Raw genomic sequence first — 26,785 nt, forward strand, 5'->3', positions numbered from 1 at the left:
TGGGAAACCATAAGGTAAACAACTTACAGATACTGACATGGGTCTATTATTTCCAAAGTTATGTTAGATGATTTCATAGTATATAAAACCAAGTAAGTAAAATATAAATCAATGTAGAGCTATTAACCACTTTAAAAAATTAAGAAATCAGATTAGGTATTATTGGATCCAACATTCTATTTTATCTTGGTGAAAACTAAAGTTATATTAGGAGCATGAACACTTAATTTACAGAACTGTGAACTAAAGTTTCTGTAGTAGATACAGACAGGATCAAAGTATATCTCAAAGACTTTTTCTGTAAGAAACCTAACACGGAAATAGTTTTAGTCCACTTTTTCACAAACAAACGCATCTTATGAAAAGATGTATGCACCAAAGCTTGCACCACTATTTTTTCTCATATTTGTATTATGTAAGGTATTTAAACTTATGAAATGTAGTGGTTGAGGCAAGTTCTGCACATAAAAACTCTGAAGAAGATGGTATTTAGGAAATATCTAAATTAATATTATTATATATATTATTAACAAAGCAAAATATTTTCAAGTAATTATACATTCATTTACTTTAAACTTCATCCTCCTATTTTATCTTCTTAGTAACCCTTCATTTAAAGATACTTTTGGAGTGCACACCTATCATATTTTGAATTAAAAGCAACTGAATCTGTTCGATAATTCAATATTCTAATGCCCTTTCAGCAGTCATAGTTACTCCATTCCTAATGGACTCTGTGCATTTTCAACCAGAACTTTCTAGTGACTCTCATTATGTGATGGTCCCACATAGAGTGTCCTTAGAGCTCCCAGCTAGCAAAACCCACCAAACAAAATAATTAAGTATGTGAGGAATAAATGAGCATGTTTTAAACAGTATGAAAATGAACTTTCCAATTAAATATCACAAATCCTGTTTTTTACAAGGTAATTCTACTTAAACTAAGGTCAGCCTTATTTTTAAGTTGTTGATAATTTCACCTGGACTTAGTATTCTTCACAAAGAAAATGAACACGGCTTTTTACTCTTAATTCTCAGGTTTAACTTGCTAAAGTTTATCAAACCAACCACCTTTGCCCTGTGTTTCTCTCTCCCTCCATAATTTCCCTCCTCCTTTCTCATCTCCATCCAACAAACACCAAATTAAAATAGTAGCAACTGTATAGAGGGAAACAATTCTATTTATGTTGATACACTAAAGTTTGAAAGGAATTCTGTTCAGTGGAAGGAGGAATGGAGGTTAGAGGGGAGTTCAGTAGTGAAAGAGAAATGACAATGGCTAGTTTCTGCCATCTTCTAACAGGATTCCATTGTATCTTGTCATTTTCTCAGAGACAGTGTTGTAAGTTACCAATAAGAAACTGCTAGGCTAAAAGAGAATGATGAGGTCAAATATAGTATTAATAACTTTTGAATTATTTATACCATAATTAGAATCAATATAAACATGTCTTTAAGGATCTTGGTCTTGGACTTGTAGACTCCAGAACTATGAGGAAAAGGTATATGTATTCATGTTTATTAAAATTTCTAATTACCTTTAATTTACACTGCAATTGCTTCATCTCCAAATCCATGCTCCTTGAAGGACCAAGTGATGTAACTTGTATCCGTGGAACTATCACCCGGGAAACTTCTTCTGCCAAACTTGTGATTTCAGATGAGGACTCCAATTTCCTCAGCAAGTCTTCTTTTTCCCTCCGAAGCCCAGCCAAATCCAAATTTAGCTTCTTTTTTCAAAAAGAAAATAAATATAAATGTATTATAAAAAGCAATTATTTTTCACCCAATAATTATCAGCATAAAATCTTAATGCTAAAGAAAAAAGTGAAATTAATTCTAAAAATAATTATTATAAAAAAAGGCAGACACTAAAAATAATTATTATAAAAACTTTACAGAAATCATAACTCCTACTTAAGGTTTTTGCTTAAGGTTGTAGGGATTGTAAAGGTTAAAACAAAATGGGCTGGCTGCATCCAGCATCTTTCAGCTGGCTAGTCTTCACTCATGATGTGCTATTTCTTTGACTTCACATACACATGCCTCAGCCAGAGATTCACATATTTGATAACCTTGACTTCAGGACTGATGTACTTAACTGGTAAAAGCCAAGCTGGAGCAGGACAAGATAACAGATGTTAGTTGTTTATTCCACTGGGTAGGTCTTACCATGCTATATGGCAGCCAAAACGCTTCTCATTTAGTAACATAAATGTTAAGTCCAATTAGCAAAAGAGGCTTATTAGAGACTTAGTTCAAATAAATAGCGTGCAAACAAATTCACTCAGCCGAATGCATCTGATTGATAGTTGCCGAGTCCTTTTTGTAATGTTCACATAGAACTGCGCTAAACTCCTTACATTTGAATTTTTAATGACATCAACATTTTACTAAAAGACATACTGGTAATGTTTGTATGAAATAGTGTAAAAGAAACTGTCTTAATGTTGACCCTTCTCGTTCACCAATCTGCAGTCAGCAGAATGTCACCAAGCTGTAATGGCCTAACAACTCAGAGCTCCTTAAGAGGATAACTGCAGTACGATTTTATTATTCCAGAGAAGCTTATAATATGGTAGTTTAACATAAGGAACAATTAGACAAAATGGTACTAAAATCTCTCAGGGGGCAAAAAGTCTTTCTTAGTGAAAAATTCTAATGAGAAACAGCAAAAGATGTAGCCAACACGTACAGTAATATAAATATGGGACATAAGTTATTTAAGTATTAACACTATATTTAAACACAACTCTTAAGGGCCTATACCAATAATTGCCTATTTCTTTATGTATATCGGTCTATACTGTTAAATATGAATATCTCAGATATTGGGTTCAAAACTAGAGCTTGATATAGTTGATATTAGATTATGTTTTGGTAGAATAAAAAGTATGTATTGGTGAAAAAAAAATCTTTGATTATATTTGACCTTATTTTTTTAAAGATTTATTTATTTATTTGAGAGGGAGAGAAACACTTGGGGGGAGGGGCATGGGGAAGGGAGAGAGAATCCCAAGCAGACTCCAGTTGGCCTATGGGTTGGATCCCATGACAGTTGAGATTGAGACATGAGCCGAGACCAAGAATTGGAAGCTTCACCAACTGCTCCACGCAGGCGCCCACTTGATTATATCTGAACTTATCATGGAGAGGCGTGGTTCTATATATTTTCAGGAAACATTCATTCATGAATTGTATCAAAGGTACCAAATAATTAATATCTAAAAGCAAACTGATAATTTCTCCACCCCTAAAAATCTTCCTGGTTATCTTCCAAGCTTGAATCCATCTCTCTCCATGTTTATTGTCTATATCCAACCAATTGTCACGTTCTATAAATTATGTCATGTCTCTCATATTCACTCCCTCTGCCACTTTCTTAATGAAGACTCTCACTAACCCACTGAGACTACTGCAAAAGCCCTTCCCCTCCCCGCAACCCTTCCCACTTTTAAACCATCTTTTATACAACTTCCTAAAACAACACGGACCTGTTAATCCCTCATTCAAATACCCTTCAGGGGTTTCTTACCCCAGTAGGATAAAGCTCAGATGTCTGTGATTATAGTAACACTCTCTAAAATTTAGCTTCAATTTGTATTTCAGGCAAGTATCATCTGAAGGCAAACTTGCTAGCCATACCCCCAACCTGTCTGCCATTTCTACATCGATGTTTCCACACTTGGCATTTTCTTCTGCTGAGATCTCACTCATGCTTGAAGAACAGCTTAGTATTTCCTCCTTTATGAAGTCTTCTGTCGCTTCTTTTTCTTTCACAAGTAGCTTCTCCATTCTCCCCCATTAGCTCCCATAGCACTGGGCCTATTCTTCAACCATGAACCCTAGTAAGTCCTTGAGAGAGGACTGTGCCTTCCTCCCCCAGGTATCTAAAAACAGTGCATTCTGTATGGTAAGAAACAGAAGAAAGATTCCAAAAACTGAAGTCTCCCCATTTGTAGCATGGACAGTGCTATGAAGACACATTAATTTCAGCTCATATTTACAATCTTTCTATTAGTTTATCACTATATAAATTAAAATACACTTTTAAAGTAAAGTAATATTATCAGTGTTTACTTAAGGAGTATGCCCTGGAGCATTTATCAATCCTGAAGTTAATGCTATGCATCTAAATTAGGCTTTCTAAGATTGTAATTTGGTATGACATAATTCATGGCTGCAATTCTATGTGGAATCTCAGGCAACAGAAAATTCAACTTTGATGAGGCTCCTTTCTTCCCATGAACAGTCCCGGTAGCTTCTCTCATTTGTTAAACTTGTATGCTGTTAGATTTCTGTCTATTCCTTCCACAGCGGTAGATCCTAACACTATTAATAAATCCTTCATAGAGGAAAGACCAAACCAATAAATATAGTTCTCTAAAAGACATGTATTGTAGATTTTAACTTTACTCTAACAATACAAAATTTATTAAATGAAGAAACACTGAAGTTATGGAGTCTGTAAATCACATGACTTGTAATTTACTAAAATATAAATCATATTTTGATTAACTAGTATTTAAAACCTACAATCTTTAAAAAAGATTTCTAATATACATGCCCAGAAATGCTACAGGGCATGTGTTGAAAAAGAAGAAATAAACAAATCGTATATTCCATCAGGTTGGAGTCCTTCATCCATTTGAATTTTGGACAAATAATGATGGCCCTATTACTAACTTCTCTCAGGTTAAACATCCTATTTCTCATTTGAGATATGCTACAGATAAGACAAGAAGCATAAATAATTTTCCTTTGTGTACACTCAGCTTGGCATGTGAGACTAATTGTGGTGACCTTGTTAGAAAGAGAATATGCTTAAAATTTACCAATAAATTTAGATTACCCTTAAAATTGTTACTTTTCTTCTTTATCAAAAGCATGATTCCTATTTCCACATTATTACTTTACCATCTCTAAACATTTAAAAATATGTCATTTATATTAAAATCATAAATAATAATAAAACACATGGAGAGTCATAATTTTTGGATTTTAGCCTGGGATCTACTGCTTACCAGTTGAGTGATGCTAATTAATGCTTGACACTGTTTCCTCATTTAAAAACAAAGATGATGCTTGTCTGCCTAGCAAAGGTCATTTTGAGGGCAGAATTTAAAAAAATATGATAGCACTTGGTAAATTTTAAATTTACAGCATTATTGTTAATAGTTATCTTGCAGTAAATGCTATCATAAAGCATATGAAAAGTATCTTAAAGGCTGAGAACCTGGATTTTTAAAAAAATGCTTCATGATATATATAAAATATCAAGTATATATATAAACATATACAGAAAAATCCTCCCTTAAAAGATATACCAATCTTTTAAAAGTCTATTTCAATTTAAAAGTTGACTTCACTGGGAATAAGCTTATAAAGTAGAACTTAACACTATAAAAGTTTAAAATTAGACCCTAGTTATTATTTATTTAAATAGGACATTGAAGAAGCATAAGTCTCTGAGAAGTAAAGAACCCTCTAAGCAACAGTAAGAAGAAACGAAATGTATTAGAGAATTTGTTCTTCCATAAAGTGCTCTGGGGGAGGCAGAATCCTCAAAGGACCCCCAATGACCCATGCCCTGTAAAATATCTTCCCCTCATATGTGGGTGAGACTTGCGAATGCAATGGGCTATCACTCCCATGATTGTATTATTTGCATATGTTATATGCAAAAGGCATTCTTTAAATTATGGTCCCTAATCACATGACTTTGAGTTAATCAAAAGCAAAATTATCCTGGCTGGTCCTGATCTAATCAGGTAAGGCCTTTACAAGAAATACAGGGGCCCTCCTGAGGTTAGAGAGATTCCCCTGCTGGCTTTGAAGAAGTAAGTGGCCAGGTTGTGGAAGGATGGTGGAGAGGATAGTAAGACAAGAACCTCAGGAAAGCCTCAGGTTTGAGGACTGAGAATGGTCCTTGACTGGGAGTCAACAAGAAAACAGGGACCTCAGTTCTACAGTCATAAGGAACTGAATTTTTCCAATAAACATGTGAGCTTGGAAGAAAAGCCCAAGCTCCAGAAAGGAAGGTAGCCTAGAAGACAGGCTGATGTGTTACTCTGTGACACACAGCCTTGTGATACTCTGAGAACAGGGCTTCACTAAGCTGTGCCAGACTCATCACCCGTGGAAACTGTGACTTAATGAATGTATATGTTGCTTCTAAGCAGCTAAGTTTGTGGCAATTCGTTATGGAGCATGGAAAACTAATGTTGAGTCCCCATTTTAAAAAAATAAGCCTCTTTCTTAAATCTTGTTCTCTTATTGCCACCCTGCCCACCTTGAACAAGTATCTCCAACCCCAAAGAGTATAGTTTGTATAATGTCCTCCTTTGGATTTAATTTTTTCTTTATCCATAATTTTGTGTTAATTTTCTCTTCAATTGCCTTAAAAAATGATCTCATTTTCTCTGCTAGAAATATAAATTGCCTCTAGATCTACATCTTACAGTTTAATTGCCAAGCCTAAGGCCAGACGCTTCCTTTTACTGCACTCAACAGTAACTGCGGAACCCCACAAACCAAGTGAATAGGCTCTCTTGACAGACTTTCCCTTGTCCTCATGCATGATAGTTTGTTCAGTTTATTCAAGAAATTAAAATTTCTTTTATTCTGGGTCCCAACATAACATTTTCTAGATTTCATTAGGAAATGTCTAGACTCAGAACTGACTCAGTGTCTAGCATTTAGTTTTTAAATACACAGAGCATAGTAGTAACTGTTCTAACTCTGTTTTCAGTGATAAACAAAAAAGTGCCAGTCCTTGCCTTCACGTAGCTACCAGTCTAAACCTTAGAAATATACAAGGATTAACTACAGTAAGCGCTATGAAGAAACAAAACAGGGAGCTAATGGAAATGCTGTTGCCTTCGCATCCCATCTGGTAAGCCCAGTTACAGCCAATTTCCTTCCACATACCCTTCCTGGTCTGTTTTGTCAGACGTTTCCTAGAAGCTAGGTGTAATATTAAAGGCTACAGCTAGGTCTACAACCACCTTGCTTTCCAACTTTTACTCTAGAGAAGCTATCTGCCCAAACACTGATGAGTAAACTGAGGCCAACTGTGGTGAGAAGGAGGATCTCTTTTCCAGCAGGAAGCCTTGGTAAACATTTTAATATTCAAGAATGAATTATTAGAAAAACTAAAATTGGGCTGATGGAAAATATCCTAGGTCCAAGGGAAATGAAGCAAAGGGTTTAGAAAAAAAAATCAGAATTGAAAGAATAATTTCCCTGATCACTCCCCAAAATAATGTATTTTTAGATACTTTAATCTTGATGTCTCCAAAGAATAAAATAATCAACATCTGACTATTTAATGGATATGATGCTAGTCATGGCATGGGAAAAGAAAACACTTGTGAGCACTCACTAGTTTAGGAGCAGTGCTCGAGGGAAGAGGACAGGGTGGGTGGTGCAGCTCTTTTGATTCTTTTCTTTTCTTTTAAGATTTTATTTATTTACTTGAGAGAGACAGAAAGAGAGAGAGCATGACCAAGGGAAGATCAGGGGGACAAGTGGGCTCCCCACTGAGCATGGAGCCCGAAGGGGAGCCCAATGCAGGGCTCGACATGGGGCTCAACGTGGGGCTCATTCCCAGGACCCTGAGATCAAGACCTGAGTTGAAGTCAGGTGCTTAACTAACTGAGTCACCCAGGGGCCCCAAGAGACCGATTCTTACCTAATGTTTTTTGATGGACAGTAATCACTCTATAGCACTGAAAGACACTGTTCAGTTCTCCCCATGTTTTTCACCACTGGACTGGAAACTTAAAGTAATGAACTATCTATAAACTTCAGAAAACAGTTTTAGTTAGGACAGTGGGATCTGAAATGTAGACACACGTCAATTCTAGAAAATCCAGCCTAACGTGAGGTTGAATGGGCCACAGGAGCAGGGTGTCTGAGAAGCCTAAGAAAAAAATAGTTGGTGGGAGAAGGAGAAGGATTCTTTCCAGTCCATACTAGGGAAAAGGTTAGGTGTCAAATATTGGAAAAGGTCAGTCAGTAAAACAGAGTAAAATGTGAGGGTTGGCTCTTATCTCTAACAATAGTGGAGAATCTGACTTTTCTTTCTCCTTGTGAAACCCAAAGCCCTTGACAGTCAAAATAAGGAAAAACAATAATCATTCAGTGGCAACTGTCTGGTCACAGTTACTTCACCCAAATCTTTTGTCTTAAATTCTACATAAGACTGAGAGTATGAAATGATGTTATTTCATGTTGAACATACAAATAAATTGATTTACATCTCACAATCAGATTATTCTGGTTCACACTTAAGCAGAGGCAGCAATCTGAGAATCTTACTATTACAACTTTAAAAAAATTACTATATAATAATTTTGTTACCAGAATTAAAGCAAAAAAGACTGGAGAGAAAATTCGAGTTGAGTAATACCTACATAAATTCTATAGGCAAGAACCTCCTAGAAAGTCACCATGATCTTAATCTTATTTCTCCTTCCTGTGAATAAAACCGATATTCCTTCAATGGGAATATAAGTCTTCCTTGACTTATGATGGGGTTACATCCTGACAAACTCATACTAAGTTCAAAATATTGTGGCCCAAAAATGCATTTAATACACCTAACCTACCAAACATCAGAGCTTAGCCTTGTATACCTAAAATGTGCTCAAGACACTTACATAAGCCTACAACTGGGCAAAATCATAGAACGCAAGGCCTGTTTCATAATAAAGTGTTCAATATTTCAAGTAAAGGGCTAGTATCCAAAATCTATAATGAACTTATCCAACTCAACACCCAAAGAACAAATAATCCAATTAAGAAATGGGCAGAAGACATGAACAAACATTTCTGCAAAGAAGACATCCAAATGGCCAACAGACACATGAAAAAGTGCTCAACATCACTCGGCATCAGGAAAATACAAATCAAAACCACAGTGAGATACCAACTCACACCAGTCAGAATGGCTAAAATTAACCAGTCAGGAAATGACAGGTGTTGGCAAGGATGCAGAGAGAGGGAAACCCTTCTACATTGTTGGTGGGAATGCAAGCTGGTGCAGCCACTCTGGAAAACAGTACGGAAGTTCCTTAAAAAGTTGAAAAGAGGGGCGCCTGGGTGGCTCAGTGGGTTAAGCCGCTGCCTTCGGCTCGGGTCATGATCTCAGGGTCCTGGGATCGAGTCCCACATCAGGCTCTCTGCTCAGCGGGGAGCCTGCTTCCTCCTCTCTCTCTCTCTGCCTGCTTCTCTGCCTACTTGTGATCTCTCTCTGTCAAATAAATAAATAAAAAATCTTAAAAAAAAAAAAAAAGTTGAAAAGAGAGCTACCCTATGACCCAGCAATCGCACTACTGGGTATTTACCTTAAAGATACAAATGTAGTGACCCAAAGGGGCACGTGTACCCAAATGTTTATAGCAACAATGTCCACAATAGCCAAACTATGGAAAGAACCTAGATGTCCATCAACAGATGAATGGATAAAGAAGATATGGTATATATATGTATACAATGAAATACTATGCAGCCATCAAAACCCCTGAAATCTTGCCATTTGCAATGACGTAGATGTAACTAGAGAGTGTTATGCTAAGTGAAGTAAGTCAATCAGAGAAAGACAATTGTCATATGATCTCTCTGATATGAGGAATTTAAGAGGCAGTACAGGGTGTCATGAAGGATAGGGAGGGAAAAAGATAAAACAAGATGGGACCAGGGAGGAAAACAAACCATGAGACTCTTAATCTCAAGAAACAAACTGAGGGTTGCTGTGGGGAGGGATGGGGTGGCTGGTTTATGGACATTGGGGAGGGTATGTGCTATGGTGAGTGCTATGAATTGTGTAAGACTGATGATTCACAGACTATTTGTAAGACTGAAGCAAATAATACATTACATGTTAATAAAATAAAATAACAAATAAATAAATACTGTAGTGAAAGTAAAAAAGAGAATGACTGCATAGATACATAATGGTTATAAGTACATTGGTTGTTCACCCTCATGATCGCGTGGCTGACTGGGAGCTGCCGCTGCTCCCCTGCCCAGCCTCACAGAGAGAGCTGGACCACATTACACTAGCCCAGGAAAAGACCAAAAATCAAACTTCAGAGTACAATTTCTGTGGAATGCTTACAGCTTTCACATTATCATTAAGTGGGAACATGGTAAGTTAGGGACTGTTGCTATTATTCTTTTGCAAGAAAAAAAAACTGAAAGAAATAAAAATTCTGTATTGTCCATTTAAAAGACTTAATTAAAACGTTATATGAGTTAAAAAGAAAATTACATGGGTTTCTAGGTTATCAGTAGAATATTTCCCATACAAGTACTTACAAGTGCTTTACAAGTACTTACCTAAAAAGATAAATAGTTCAGATTAATAATTGCTTCAAGTTACTAACAAATTTTATAAATTGAAAGCACGAGTTTTTCTTTATGATATTTGAGATCTTCAAGAAAAAGAATTAAAAATTAAAACTACCACCAACCAAAAAAAGAAGAAGAACAAAGATCTCAGGCAGAAATGGAATTATTTATGTAACAAAATTTCTTATGAAAAATACACTGTTACTACATCACTCATTTATAAACTATTTTCTGACAAATGCAGTTATTAAAAGCCTACAGTATGTTTCACAAAATGTCAAGCAAATGAAGGTAATATAGAGGACTTTTTACCAATGCTTTTGCTAGTAGTTAGACTTCAGTAGCCTTTAGAGACCATTAAGTACCCTTTGGCTAATTGGCCAATGGAAGATTAATCCTCTTTTTATTCTAGCAGCACTATTTTAACACCCTTTACACTCTGTCAGTGTAGTGTCTGAATGACAAAATAATATTGTGCATGAATAATAAGCAGAAAAGTTAAATTAACATCTCATGTTTCACATGCCATACCAATGTGTCAGAAGAACTTTCTTTTTAAGTCACTGACATTCAACTTTTTAAAACAATCTCATGTTGACATCTTATTGAGGTGAATCTTCCTAATTACTGCTAATTGCCTATCAAGAAAAAAACTCTTTTCATGAAGTGAAGTTGTCTAGTACAGATGAACGTAGCTCCAGTGTGCACATTAAAGACAAAGCATGACACCTGAGGTGCTACTTTGTTATAAGGTCATACTAAATATGGTTTGCAATTAACAAAGCCGTTTTTTATGGTACTGGAAATGCCAATCTGTCTCGATGCGTTCAAATTAGGTTCTATCAAAGAAGTATGGATATCTGCATATGGATAAGAGACATGCTACTTCCAGTAACATGTACAGGAAGTAAAATTAATTCAATGCCCTTACACTTTGTGATGGGAGTTCTAAGTGATGCCCAATTAAATAGTTTTATAAATGTGTTTGAATATGATTTCTCAAAATAAAAATCAAATATAATATTATTATAAAGGCCAAATTGTTTTAAAACAGTTTACTAATACTTTTCTCAAAACAGCCCCAAAACTGAAAACATTTTACACGTACACTTTAATTTGTACTAATAGTTTTGATGTGATAGGCATTTATAGTAAATATTAACCTAAGCAATAATGGCAATATAATGTGTTTCAAAATAATCAGAATAACTAACCTAATGACTTTTAACTGGATTGAAGTTAAACCACATCGCTTACACTTCTTCCCCCAAAACTATGGAAAAAGGTTCAGTAAAAATGTATTATTACGACATTTGGAAAACTAATAAAGCTGACTTTCCAATATTTGTGGGAAAACTATCATTATCTGATTTATTCATAGCAAGAGGAACTCAACTATAGGTTTATTGTTATTTCCAATCCCCTATTCTAGTTACTAAAATAAATGCCCCTTCAAGACTTACACAACCAAGTACGAAATACAAAAAAAGATATTCAGAACAAGAAGAATATCCAGAACGATTCATCATCATCACTCTCGTAAGAATTTTTCAATGTTCATATGGTAATATTATCAGATCAGTCTCAGCCCTCCTAGACATTCGATATGCACAAGATATGCTTACTAATGACCACTAAGGAAGGTGCAGTGATTCCCATTCTGATTCCCTCCCCAAGAGAAAATGCAAGCAGCAATAACATATGCCATTCCAAAGAAGAAACCAAGCACTTGTCTTCCTAAACCTTTTTGCACTTTCCTTCTGCTTTCACTGCTTAAACTCAGCTAATTCAACACAGAAGTATCTATTCCTCACTCATTCTATACCTATTCTCCTCATTCTAGGCTTCCTCCGTCCCCTTTGTCAATACTTAGTTCAGTTGCGTAAGCTGTAAAGGGGCAGGACAGAAAGAATCCACCCCAATTAAACTACTAAAACAATGAAGAAAAAGTAAAAAAAAAACCAAACTTCCCAAATCACCAAAAATAATAGTTGATATTTCACAGTAATATTAATACTGTATCTAAGTAAAGAACAGCCATAACATTTTAAATGGAGTTATAGATAGTGACTGAGCTATTAGGAATGAAGGCTACCAAATTCTAGGATATCTGCAGAAGTCTCATGAAGATTGTCTCATTCTCCTTTAATTAAACTTGGTTTTCCTACGAAACAGATTTCAATACTTTTATTCGATTGTTTTCCCTTCCTAGTGGGGTGATTTACTTATTGTAATGTATAAAAGGCCTTTGTGAATAAGCTTAAAGAAACTAATACTCATGTATAGTATTTTACTAACTGGAAGTGAGAATCTAGATAATTAAAATTTGCTCATAATACTTTATACCAAATTCAAAGGTCATTGATATTCCTTAAAATAATCTTTGAATTCAAAAAATTTACACTAGATCAGGATATATTTCTGTAATTCATATTTTCAAAAGATAAAACCATTTTCAATTAGTAAGCTACTAAAATACATGTATATCAACATTAAATTTATTTATATAACACTGGAATCAATTCATAGAATTGATTCTTCTGGGGAAATAAATCCAAAGGTTTAAATCATCATTTCTAGCTCCAATTTTATATATCAAACTACTAAAAAGATATACATTTCTTAAGTATATGCTAAATGTGAACAGCATCTTAATACTTATTGAAATATTTAACTGAGAGGGTCAATAGTTAATAGCATGTCTTCCCTCAGTTGTACTAGAGCATAAGCTCTGAAAACAAATTACTTGGATGAAAGCCAGTCAGGGAATTTCAAAAATCCTACAACTCATTACAAATTTAATAGCAGCAATACTAAGTATTCATATAATTTTGATTACATTTATAAATATACCTTATTGGGGCGCCTGGGTGGCTCAGTGAATTAAGCCGCTGCCTTCGGCTCAGGTCATGATCTCAGGGTCCTGGGATCGAGCCCTGCATCGGGCTCTCTGCTCAGCAGGGAGCCTGCTTCCCCCTCTCTCTCTGCCTGACTCTCTGCCTACCTGTGATCTCTGTCTGTTAAATAAATAAATAAAATCTTTAAAATATATATATAGATATATATAGATATTTTATATCTATATATATCTATATATATACACACACACATACACACACCTTATTAAAATTCTCAAGCAATGGGGTGCCTGGGTGGCTCAGTGGGTTAAAGCCTCCGCCTTCAGCTCAGGTCATGATCCCAAGGTCCTGGGATTGAGCCCCACATCGGGCTTTCTGCTCAGCATAAAGCCTGCTTCCCTTCCTCTCTCTCTGTCTGTCTCTCTGCCTACTTGTGATCTCCGTATATCAAATAAATAAATAAAATCTAAAAAAAAAAATTCTCAAGGGAAACAATAATGTTTTCTCTATTTCCTTTGTAAGTTTCATAAGATTTAAGAGAGTAAAAGCATGGACATTTCTTTAAAAGAATGGTTTTTGCAAACTTTGGACCTGATAAGATAAAGGTTACTGATAACATCTTAAATGGGATTTTTTAAAAATTAAAAATTAACATATGTGAAAATTACTAAAAACATTATTAAAAAAGAAACCCATGGCATAAAGTAGAAATTTCTTTCAAAGCAGGAAAGAAGGTTTACAAAGCTTGGATTTAAATGATATTATACAAGGTATTTCTCAGAGGTTTCATTAAAAAGCTCTTTTTTAAAAAAAGGCTCTTTTTTTTTAAACACAAAAATTTCAGACAGGAACTTTTTCCATCATCCTTCACTCCATTTTCTATCTAGAATTGTCTTCTGTTTATCACGTTCTTTCAAATAGTAAGCCTTAACCTAACAGAGTAATCACTTAATAAATTTGTGCTATGTGAAATATTCAGATTCATATAGATCTTTAGGAAGAGGGTAGTCTAATTTTTTATTAATTGAGCTGCTTTCTCTGCTTTCCTCCTGTAACAGTGGTTCTGAAAGAATACTTAGGACTTAGATATGTATTTTGGAAATTAGAGTGGCACTGAAATGGGTGAGAGGTAGGAGTACCAGATACAGCAGAATGTGGACATCAGTCCTGCCCAACAGAAACTGCCCTGTTTCCTGCCTGAATTTTAAATTTCCTCCCAGTTACTTCTTTAGATGAAAAATATGCATATAATGAAATGAACCTAAATCCTAACCAAAAATTACATATAAACAAAGTATTTTTCCCCCTGTGGGTCAGAAATTTATAAACCATGTAAATCAAGGAAAGATTGAAAGACGAGAAAGAGAAATCTTTCTTTTCTGGGGTCTAAACTAAAAGGATGTCACCATATGGCCAGGGACACATGAAAAAGATGGCCAGAGGGGAAGAGCTGTGAGATAAGGACGAACACTGAAGACGTAAGTCTGGTTTCAGGTACCACTGCTCTTCACAAGGCTGTTTCCTGAGGCAGTTCGTCCTTTGATTTGGTGAACTTCTTTTTTTTCTTTTTTTTTTTTTTTAGTTTGAGTTTAGTTTCTGGTATTTGCTCTCAAGAGGGTTCTGCTAACAAAACCTTCTAAGGAAAGTCCAACAAGCTCCTCCCTGTTATTCTAACTTTAATTTTTCTATGGCATCCTACATTGTGAAACAGCACTTCTCTTTTGCTCATAACGAATTTTCCCTACCTTGTTTCTGTATCACAGCACTCTCCTACTTCTTCTCATTCCTCTCTGTCCATATATAAGATACTACCCCAAATTTATTACCTTACTAGAAAAATGTGTTCTATCTCCACCATTATTTCTCTGGAATAATGGAATGGACAGGTTTCCACATTTTTATGATATATATCAAATATGCAGTAGCTACACAAAGAAAAATACAATGAACACTGACTCATGTGTTAACCATTCAACGAAGACACTGTGTTGCCAATAGAGTTGAAGACTATGAACCCATCTTCACTGACTCACCAGAAATAATCATTATCTGAATAACTTTGGTATTCATCATTGCCTTACATTTCTTTACACTTTTGATACATATATGTGTATTTCCAAAACAAACATAGAGTGATTTTAAGACCTTTCCTTTTCACATTTTAACATCACTGAAGTTGGGATGCATCTTCCATTCCTGGATACCATATAATTCCTATTACTTAAATAATATTTATTTTTTAAGAGTGCATATATTGCTGACTTCTGGCAAATACAATACCATCATCTTAGCATATGTTGACTTTATAACCAGCAATCTTGCTGAAATCTATTATTAACTTGTCTTGAGATTCTGTGCAGACAACTAATGATGTTTTGTGTCTACTGTGCAGACAACTAGTGTGCAACAACTAATGATGCTTTCGCTTCTTCATTTCTAACACTTTTAACTTTCATTTCTTTTTCTTAGTTCCTGTACCCTCTAGTACAACATCTTAAGACAAGCAATGATAGCAGACATAAATATCTTTCTCCTGATGTTAAAAGGAATAGTTTTTACATCCACCATTAAGTATGATGGCTATTTTAGGTTTTTGGTACATAATTTTTTAACAGAATAAGAAAGTTCTCTGCTGTATTTCATTTACTAAGAGATTTTTATCATGAACAGGTATTTAATTGTATAAAAATACTGTCTTCGGGTTTTTCATTGTCATAAAAATTAATGTAACATAAGATTTATCCTCTTAACCCATCTGTAAGCATATAGTACAGTATTTAAACATCCCTCTCAGCATACTTACACTGCATCCATGTTTTGCTATGCTGTGTTTTCATTTCATTTCTCTTGTGGTATTTTCTAATTTCCCTGGTGACTTCTTCTTTGACCCACTGGTTAAAAGTGTGTTGTTTAACTTCCATATATTTGTGGGTTTTATAGTTTTCCTTCTGCTATTGATTTCTAGTTTTAGTCCATTGTGGTCAGAAAAGATACTTTGTATGGTTTCAATTTTCTCAAATTTAAGACTTATTTTGTGGCCTAACATGTGGTCTATCCTGCAGAATGTGCCATGCGCACTTGAATACTGTAGTTGGGTAGAGAGTTCTGTATAAGTCTGGCAGGTCCAATTAGTCTATAGCGTTCTTCAAGTTCTCTATTTCCAGATTCTTTTCAGATCATTCATATACCTCTGTTTCTTTAGGGTCAGTTTCTGGAAATTTATTTTGTTCCTCTGATTCAGCCATTTTACTGTTTCTTTATGTTCCTTATAACTTTGGGTTGCTATCCATGCACTTGAAGAAACATCTACTTCTTCCTCTTTACAAACTGGCTCACATACAGAAAAACCTTCACCAGGATGAGCCCCAGCTCGAGATTCTGGAAACTCTCAAAAGTTCCCTGTGGATATGACTTGTCTGAGCCAGTGTGTATAGATTTCTAATTAAATACATTTTCTGTTTGTTTACTTCCCAGGCGCTCATAATCTCAGCATTGCTTACTCTGGGGCCTGTCTGCTATACTGGGGTCTGTAGAGCAGCAACATGCCAACCAAGCTCTTTTTTTATTCTCAGCAGCCCGACTTCTACCTAGAGTACGCCCAGTTCCATGCTTTCCCAATTGGGCTAGAAAGAAATGAGTTTCTCAGGCAGGCCCTGCAGAGTTGGGACATTGTACACACACCCCATTCTTCTTCTTTCCATATCGGCTTGTCTGCTGCACCAAAGGCCTTGTGGAGCAGCAGCATGCCATCTAGCTCTTGTCTAGTTCTTAGTGGTTCCCAGGCATCTAGAGTATATGGGTCCTGTCTGAGGTTTAAGATGAGCAAGAAACAAGCCCCTCAGGCACTCTCCTCCTTAAAATCTGCAACAGTGGATACCTGTTCCCTCTTCTCTCTCTCTCTCTCCCTCCCTGAGAGAGGAACTTCTGCTTCAAGCTGTATCAGCTTCTGTCTAGTGTGGCAGGGGTCCTCTGCAACAGCAGCAGGCCATCCAGCTCTTTTGGTTCTCAGTGGCCTCTAGGCATCTAGAGTATGACAGGTCCCATCCATGCTCTGAGACAGGTGAAAAAGCAGCCATTCCCACAGGCTTGCTGAAAAGCGAGAAGGTTGGACATAAGGTCCATTATACTCCTTCTCTCCTCAGGGAGGACCCACAAACCAGGAGTTTCTTCCGGATCACAAGGCAGTATGATTGCAGGAGGGACTAAGTTGAAGGAGTGCCCCACCAATCTGAACACGGCTAGCTGCACACTCCCGAGGGGTGCCTTTTCATTGGTTTCTGGATTTCTCACAAAAGGAATTGGCCTGAGTATTGTTGCTGAATTGGTTTCTCTATGGGAAAAAGGGTCTGGTGCTTCCCTCAAATTCTGCCATCTTCCTGATGCTGCTTTAGATTTTCTGCATCTTTAATACATTTTCCCCCTTTCTTTGTTGTAGAAATGAATTATATAAACAATTTTTCTAATGATGAAATAAGCTATTTTACTTCTGGAATCATCCTCATTTGTGATACTTATTTATCATAGTTTCATTAGATTTGTTAATAGTTTAGGAATATTTATCCATATTCATAGCTGAGATGAACCTTTAATTTTTCTTTCTCATATTTTCCTATCTTGTTATTGTGTTACAGTTCTAGTACCCTCATAAAAAGAGGTGAAATTTACTTCTCTTTCTTCTCTTCTTTGGGAAAATGTGTATGCCTAGCAGAACTTACATATGAAACTCAAATTTCAATCTCACAAACTGCTCATAGTGTGGTATTACATTTTATTGATAGCTTTATTAAGGTATAATTTACATAGATGAAATTCATCCATTTTTAAAGTATCTGATTGAATGATTTTTAGTATATTAATAGAGTTGTGCAATTATACCAAACACTAAATTTAGAACATTTCCATCACACCAGAAAGAAACCTCATGCCCACTTACAGACATTTCTTTCCCAACTCCGTGCCTATGCAGTCTCTTATCTACTTTTTGTCTCTATAGACTTTGCCTTTTCTGGACATTCCATATAAATGAAATGTTACTGTGTTTGATCTTCAGACACTGACTTCTTCAAGGTTTACCCATGTTGTAGCCTGTGTCACTACTTCATTCCTTTTTTATTGCTGAATGATTACCCATTATATGGGTGTTTGATTGTTTCCACTTTTGGGCTATTATGAATAACGCTGCTATGAACATTCACGTAACAATTTTTATTTATTTTTTAATTTTTTAATATTTTATTTATTTATTTGACAGAGAGAGAGAGAGAGATCACAAGTAGGCAGAGAGGCAGGCAGAGAGAGGGGGAGAAGCAGGCTCCCTGCTGAGCAGAGAGCTCGATGCGGGGCTCCATCCCAGGACCCTGAGATCACGACCTGAGCTGAAGTCAGAGGCTTAACCCACTGAGCCACCCAAGCACCTCTACGTACAGTTTTTATGTGAACATCTGTTTCTAGTTTCTTTGGCATACACCTAAATGGAACTCTGGATGATATGGTAGGTCTATAATTTGCCTTTTGAGGGACTGCAAACTGTTTTCCAAATTAGTGCATTACTTTCCATATCCCACCTGCAACGTATGAAAGTTTTAATTCATCCATATCCCCATCAATACTTGCTATTTTTTATCAACTTATTAGTATCAATGATCCACCTTTTAGTTTTTTTTTATCTTGTCTACTGCATGTTTGCTTTCTACAATATTAAGTGTTGTCCTTATCTTAATATGTCTTAATATATTTTTATTTTCTTTGGGATTATTTAATTGCTCATTCTTAAATTGAATGTAACCAATTACACTGGTAGCTCATTAATTTTTAACCTTTCTCTAGTTTTACTGCATTTAAAGGTATACATTTCCATCTGAGTACCATCTTACCTGCACTCTGCAAGTTTTGATATCATTTAATTTGAAGTATTCTTTCATTTTTTAAATTTTCTTCTTTGATCCATTAGTTATTTGGAAATGTCTCTATAAGTTTGTATCAGAATTTTCAAAGTTAAGCTTTTAAATTGATTTCTAATTTCACTTATGTTAAACAATGTTTTTTATATGACACCAAATATTTAAAATTTGTGAAGAGCTTTTTTTGGTTTAATTTTGTGAATATTTTTGATAAATATTTAGAGCAAGTTATCTTAAAAATAGTTAAGATTTGCCATTTTTGCATTATATATTTTGAGCCCAAGTTATTAAATGTTCATATTTATATATATTAAGTGTTTATATGTTAGTTTTATATGTTCTCCTTTAGAGCAAAATTCTATGAGATGACTCTAAAAAGGATGCACATTTAACTATATTCTCCAATTCCTCTCCTTCTCTTCCCATTTCTTAGTTCCTCTCAAGGACCTACTCTAGTCAGCAGCATTTGACATCGTTAGTCATTCACTAGTCCTTGAAATCCTTTCATCATTTGGCTTTTGGATACTCCATGCTCTTGGTTTTCTTTCTACTTAACTGGCTTCTCCTTTTCTAGTCCTTTCCCTTCTGTGCAAACTCCAAAGGTTGGAGGGCCCTGGGCGCAGACCTTGGACCTCCTCTCTTTTTTATCTACCTTTACTCCCTAAGTGGGTTCCATCCAGCTTCACATTTTAAAATATGATCTAAATACTCATAACTTCAAAATTTCATACCTCTAGCCCTGGTCTCTCCTCTACATTAGACACTCAAATATCCTGCAGCTCACTTGATACCATCACTTCAGTGACAAATTGCCATTGGGTCCAGTGGTAAACTGTCAGCGACTTTAGCTCTAGGGATTTACATCTTTTTGTTGTTATGTTCTATATATTTAAATGGTGTACATTTATATTTGTTATATTTTGTCCAACTTTCTTGGTATGTTCATATGAAGATTTTTTTCTCCCACAATATTTATCATAAAATATTATCACAAATAAAGTCTATCAACTTTCTAGTCACTTTAATTAGAATACTGATAGATATTTCAATTCTTCACTTTGGTTTTTTTTTTATCTTCCCATCTAGGATTGGTCGTCAAACTCTGTGTGTTATACCATTATAAAATCCCTTGTTTTCTTTTCTTTCTACTTCTACTGGTATCCTCTAGATTTTTGTCATCTTTTGCTGTAATATTTAAACAGTCTCTTATTTGCATGTTTCCATTTAATTTCTACTTTCTCAAAGTTTAGTCTCACACCTAACTGTACAACAGTACCACCCGAGAGCTTTTAGCAAGGTACGATCACCACCAGATATTCAGATTTAACTGGTCTAGGGTAGGGCCTGGGCGTGAGTATTTTTTTAAAGCTCGCCAGGTGAGGAGAACACATAGCTAGATTTGAGAACCACAACTATACTAGATTATTCACTAGTCTCAACAAACTTCTTTCTTGCCTTGATGCCTTTTCAAGATTTCCCTCTTCTAATGGTTTTGTTCCACTTATACAACTTTCAAAATGAAACTGTAAGTCTAAGCACAAATGCTACCTCCTCAAAAGTCTTACTAAATAATGACTATGATGAATGACTGTATTTTTCCATCCACTACATATCCATGGTGTATGTTACACACACACACACACAAACACATGATAGATAGATATTATAATTTCTTTGTATTATGATATACATGTTCACCTCTGCTAGTAGTATATTATATAAGTGTCAAAGATTATGTTTAATTCATTGTTGAGTATCCTATTGTTAAGGCCTTACCTGTGTTAGGTATATTAATCTAAAACAAATCATAACAAATATATCTATCCATGTGCAAACCAAAATTTTAGGCATTTAAAACCAAACTCTAAAATACATGCATAGTTAAATATCACAATGATTCCATAGTGGGGAAAAATGTTATAATTTGTCACTTCTAGGCATATTGATATTTTAATGAGACACACTTACCTGAAAGGATACTGATGCAAAGAATAAAAACACCACTAGGAACTGTGCAATATATTACAACACTGGCTCATTATAAACAGAAAATAAATTTCTAACTGATGCTTTCAGGTCCTATTTTCTTATCTTACTATTTTTTGTGTAAGATCACAAATGCATCTGAAAACAGAGTATAAGATGTATGATTTTACAGTACATAGCATTCTGTGTGTAATAATCATTCCTTACAAAGTCTAATATAAGACACAGACATTCTGTTAACAAATATCACTTGGTTCATCTAGAAGATAAGACATAGGAATAAGACAGTCACGTCCAATTCCACATGGATTCTCAGCTCAGATCCTGGTTTTTGCACAGTTTACCTTGCGAACATGATCCGAGTGACATTTCACAAATTCCTGGATAAATGTTGCTACACTCTGCTAGGAGAGAGACAGGCTGTGTCATGCACAGATCAATAATAGCACTGTGTTTCATCAGCTTCAAAATCAAAAGTGCTTCATCTGGCAAAAGCCATGGCCCTAGAGAATCTGACATATATAAACCGAATACCCTACAAGGAATGTGTACTACATAAGCTATTGGGGTAAGATAAAAGAAAACTCTGGAGATTAGCAATGAAGTACAATAAGGGAGTAGTTTTCTACTTCATTATTACTAGAGATATGAACACAGACCACAAAAAGGAAAATGAGGGTATTTAACATTCTACAATTGCTGACAGAAAAAAAAATAAGTCCAGTACAAATTTAACACTTCAGTCTTTTAAGTAAGAGTTATATAAATAAATATAAACCAAAGATAAATGTAAGTTTAGGAAACAATAGCAATCATATAATCTACACAAATGAAAATGTTTTATGGAGAACCATAAAATATGATCCTTTTAGAATTAAAGGGTTTCCTAAAAGACTCTTCAGATATAATGGTATCCTCAAAGTTTATATGTTAGATAAACCTAAAAACCTAAGATATTTGTTGAATGGGTTATGCTGTTTTCATTAATTCAGGATCAGTCTTTTATTTGGGTTTTGATTAAGTTAATTGAAGATTAGCTGGTTAATGCAATTGGACAAGAGCTGAAACAAATTTGAAAATTCAAATCCTAAAAATGAACCTGCTTTAAGATTGCAGTTGCCAAAAAAGTTTCTGAAAACAAAATTTGCTGTTGGAGAATTTACCTTCATCTAACTCAGAGGGCAAGGGAATCAAGAATTCATCAAGATATCAGAAGACGTAATAATGCTTAATCACAAAATAAACAGCAGTCTATATTTACGACACGTATGTGGAAATATTACACATAAACTCTAAGATTACTTGGGGACACTCCAGTTGAGGAGTTACAGAAAAAGCAGATTAAAGGCTATTAGGCAGCAATGGCTTAGCGTGAAAGTCTGGCTCTCCAGCCCATATTTTATAAAGCATCTCTTCTGTAACTTTTGGAAATATTGTTATGCCCCTAGGGATTGGTTAGTACTGTTATTAATATAGAGAAATAGCATTTTGGGGGGACAAAAAGGAGTATCTTTTCCCTACAGAAAACATGTAGGGCCATTTTGCAAATCAGGGTTTGGAAAATTAAATGCTTAGAGTTATAAGAATGGCAACACAAATAAGTGAAGTGGGCCTAGTAGGATTTTTGACAAAAAGAAGAGAGTATGCCTCATTCTCCTTGAAAGCACCATAAGACTAATACTGCTGACTCTCATATCAAAACCATAACTCCCAATACTTTCACGATGTTATATAGTTTATCAATTGATCTGTCAACTTTTTAGTCCTTTCCTACAATGTTTTCTATGCCTTCACTTCCTCAATATAAATGAATATTCATTCTTGACTTACCTGTTCTTCTAATTCTCAAATTGATTCTCTAGTTCCTATTCACAAGTCTGTAGGATATTTTCACTTACATGACACATAACCACCTCAACTTAATAAATTACAACAGAATTATTTTTTGCTAAACTTAGAAAAGGAGAATGGCTCTGGGAAATGTTGTATGCAAGAAGTGATATTATGAACTAGACTTTAAGTGATGTGCTAGATTTAGAATGACGTAAAGAAAAGAGGAAGGTACTTGAAGTAGAAAACAATTTTTTAATGTTGATAAGAATATGCAATATCAGATCAGAGTCTCGGTAAAAACTAGTCATAAATCAATCTTCATTCTTTCATTGAGAATGTACTATGACCTTAAATATACAGGATTCTGTGAACATTATCAAAGAAGTATAACATACGGTTTTTGTCTTTTAGGAGTGAATTAACTACTAGATCTGACAAAATTCACAAATGGTAAACTTTAAAACTATTAAACTTAATGTTGTAAAAAAAATCAGCTTAGAAAAGTAGAAAGACTATGAAGTTAAGATCAAGAGATAGCTCTAGGTTACAACCCTAGAATGCCAACTCAGCTTGATCTTAAGCAATTTATTTCAATTCTTTAAGTCTTAATTGCACCACACCTAATATAATATGAGGATACTATCCTCCTCATAGGTTGATAAAACGACTCAAGAGATAAAAATCAATTAATGCAGTCCTTCACATCAACAGCCTAAACAATAAAAATCACATGACTACATCAATAGATGCAGAAAGTCATTTGACAAATTCAACACACATTTATAGTAAGAACTCTCAGTAAATTAGGAATAGAGGGGAGCATTCTCAACTTCATAAAGATTATCTATAAGAGCCCTATAAGAAACATCACACTTAATGATGAGAAACTTGAAGCATTTCCACTTAGATCAGGTGCAAGGCAAGAGGTCTCCTCTCATCCTGGCTTTTTGTCATACTCGAAGTTCTAGCTAAGTCAGCAAAATGAGAAAATAAAGTGAAAAGTATACAGAGTCAGAGGAAAGAAATAAAACTGTCTTTATTCACAGATTTGACTGTCAATGCAGAATACCTAAAAGAATCAACAAAAAAACTCCTAGACCAACTAAGTGATTGTGTCACAGTTGATAGATAAAAGGTTAATATATGAAAGTCAATCCCTTTCCTATATACCAGCAGTGAACAAGTAGATTTAAAAGCAAAATATCCCATTTACATTAGCACACCTAAAAAGTAAATACTTTAATATATATCTAACAAAAGATGTACAATGTTTATATGAGAAAAACTAAAATTGGGGCACCTGGGTGGCTCAGTGGGTTAAGCCTCTGCCTTTGGCTCAGGTCATGATCCCAGGGGCCTGGGATCGAGTCTCGCATTGGGCTCTCTGCTCAGCAGGGAGCCTGCTTCTCCTCATCTCTCTGTCTGTCTGTCTCTCTGCCTATTTGTGATCTCTTTCTCTGTCAAATAAATAAATAAAATCTTTAAAAAAAAAAAGAACTAAAATAGTCTGAGAAATGAAGTCGAAGAACTAAATAAATGGAGATATTCTATGTTCATGGAAAGAAAGGTACAATATTGTCAAGACGTTAGTTCTTCCCAATTGGTTCTATAGATTCACTGCAATCGTAATCAAAATTCCAGCATGTAAATATTGATAAACTGATCTTAAAGTTCATATGAAGAGGCAAAAGATCCAGATTAGTCAATATAGTACTGAAGGAAAACAACAAAGTTGGAAGATTTAACACTACTACCTGATTTCAAGACTCACTATAAAGTTACACTAATCAAAACATGTGGTACTGGTAAAAGAATAAATAGGTCAATGGAACATAATAGACACCCCGGAAATAAACCCACATAAGTAGAGTCAATTGATCTTTGAGGAAAAAGCAAAGGCAATGCAATGCAGATAAAATAGCCTCTACAACAAAATGTGCTAGAACATTTGGGCATCTACAGGCAAAATAAAAAAATAAAAATTTTAAAAATCTAGACACAGAAGACGGACTTTATTCCTTCACAAAAAATAATTCAAAATGAATCACAGACCTAAGTGTAAAACACAAGGCTAAAAAATTCCTTAAAGATAAAATAGGAGAACTTCTAAGTGATCTAGGGTATGGTGATCACCCTTTAGATACACCAAAAGCATGATCCATGAAAAAAATAATTGATAAGCTGAACTTCATTACGATTCAAAACTTCTGCTCGACAAAGCACAGTGTTGAGAGAATGAGAAGGCCCATTCTACTATAGACTGGAAGCAAATATTTACAAAAGACACATCTGATAAAGGGCTTTTTCCAAAATACAGAAAGAACTCCTAAAACTCAGCAGTAAGGAAAAAAAGAATCCAATTAAAAAGTGGGCAAGAGACCCAAATAGACATCTTACCAAAGAAGATAAACAGATGGGAAATAAGCATATAAAAAGATATTCCACATCATATATCATCAGGGAAATACAAATTAAAACAACCATGAAATAACACTATACACTTTCAGAATGGCCCAAATCCACCACACTGTCAACATCAAATGGTAGTGAGAATGTGGGGCAATGGGAATCTCATTCCTTGCTGCTGGGAATCAAAATGGTACAGTTAACTTTGGAAGACAGCTTGGCAGTTTCTTACAAAACTAAATATATTTTTACCATATGATATAGCAATCACATTTCTTGGTATTTGCCCAAAGGCATTGTGTGCACACAAGAACCTTTATGGGGATGTTTATAGTAGCTTTATTCATAATTGCCAAAGCATGGAAGTAATCAAGATGTCCTTCAGTAGGTGAGGAGATACATAAATTGTGGTACATGAGACAATGGAATATTATTCAACACTAAAAAGAAATGAGCCACAAAAAAACTTGGGTGCATATTATTATGAGGGAGGAAACTTAGGTGCATATTATTATGAGAAAGAAGTCAGTCTGAAAACTCTTTATATTACAGGATTCCAACTATATGACATTCTGCAAAAGGCAAAGTTATGGAGATAATAAAAAAAAAATCTGCAGTTGCCAGGGATTGGAGTGGGGTGGGAGGATAAATAGGCAAGACATAAAGGATTTTTAGGGCAGTGAAAATGAATACATGAATAGATTTGTGTCATTATATATTTTTTCCAAACCCAGGGAATGTACAATATAGCAAGAGTGAACTGCAAGTTAAACTATGCATTTTGAGTAATTATGATGTATCAATGTAGGTTCATCAATTGCAATAAATGTACCTCTCTGATGGGGATACTGACAATGAGGGAGTCTACGCATATGTGGAGGCATGGGATATATGAGAAATCTCAGTACCTTCTTTTCAATTTTGCTGTGAACCTAAAACTACCCTTTCCAAAATAAAATTCTAATAAAAGAACACACAGTTTCTTTGCTCTCAAGTTCTACCTTCCACAAAACACTAAAACACAGTTCATCCAAGTTCTTTGATATTTTATAACAAAGATTGCCTTCCCTCTAGTTTCCAAAAACATGTTTCTCATTTTCATCTGAAACCTCTCCAGAATACCCTTAATGTCTCTATTTCTAGTACATACCTCAAAACCCTTGCAACATGTACCCATTACATAGTTCCAAAGCTGCTTCTTCCACATTTTTAGGTATTCGTTACAACAGCACTCAAGTGGCAGTACCAAAATCTGCATTACTCTGCTTGGGTTGCTACAATAACAACAAAACCCCCATAGACTCTGTGGCTTAAACAAGTGACATTTAATATCTTCCAATTCTGGAGGCTGAAAGTATGAGATGCCAGCATGGTCAGGTTCTATTGAGAGCTCTCTACCTATAAGGTCACTAAACCCAACATAAGGGCATGACCTCAACTAAACGT

The 26,785-nt window shown here is 35.0% G+C and overlaps 1 protein-coding gene across 5 annotated transcripts in view; it reads right to left on the bottom strand.

The window, feature by feature from the left end:
- Positions 1–26,785, bottom strand: part of CNTLN (centlein) — a 297,883-nt gene that overhangs the window by 43,572 nt on the left and 227,526 nt on the right. For all 5 annotated transcript variants that reach the window (XM_059411596.1, XM_059411594.1, XM_059411595.1 and 2 more), the window contains one exon: positions 1,539–1,730. In XM_059411596.1, coding sequence (XP_059267579.1) covers positions 1,539–1,730 — 192 coding nt within the window. The remainder of the gene's footprint in view (positions 1–1,538; positions 1,731–26,785) is intronic.

Source organism: Mustela nigripes, chromosome 9 (genome assembly GCF_022355385.1).
Source record: "Mustela nigripes isolate SB6536 chromosome 9, MUSNIG.SB6536, whole genome shotgun sequence".
NCBI lineage: Eukaryota > Metazoa > Chordata > Mammalia > Carnivora > Mustelidae > Mustela > Mustela nigripes.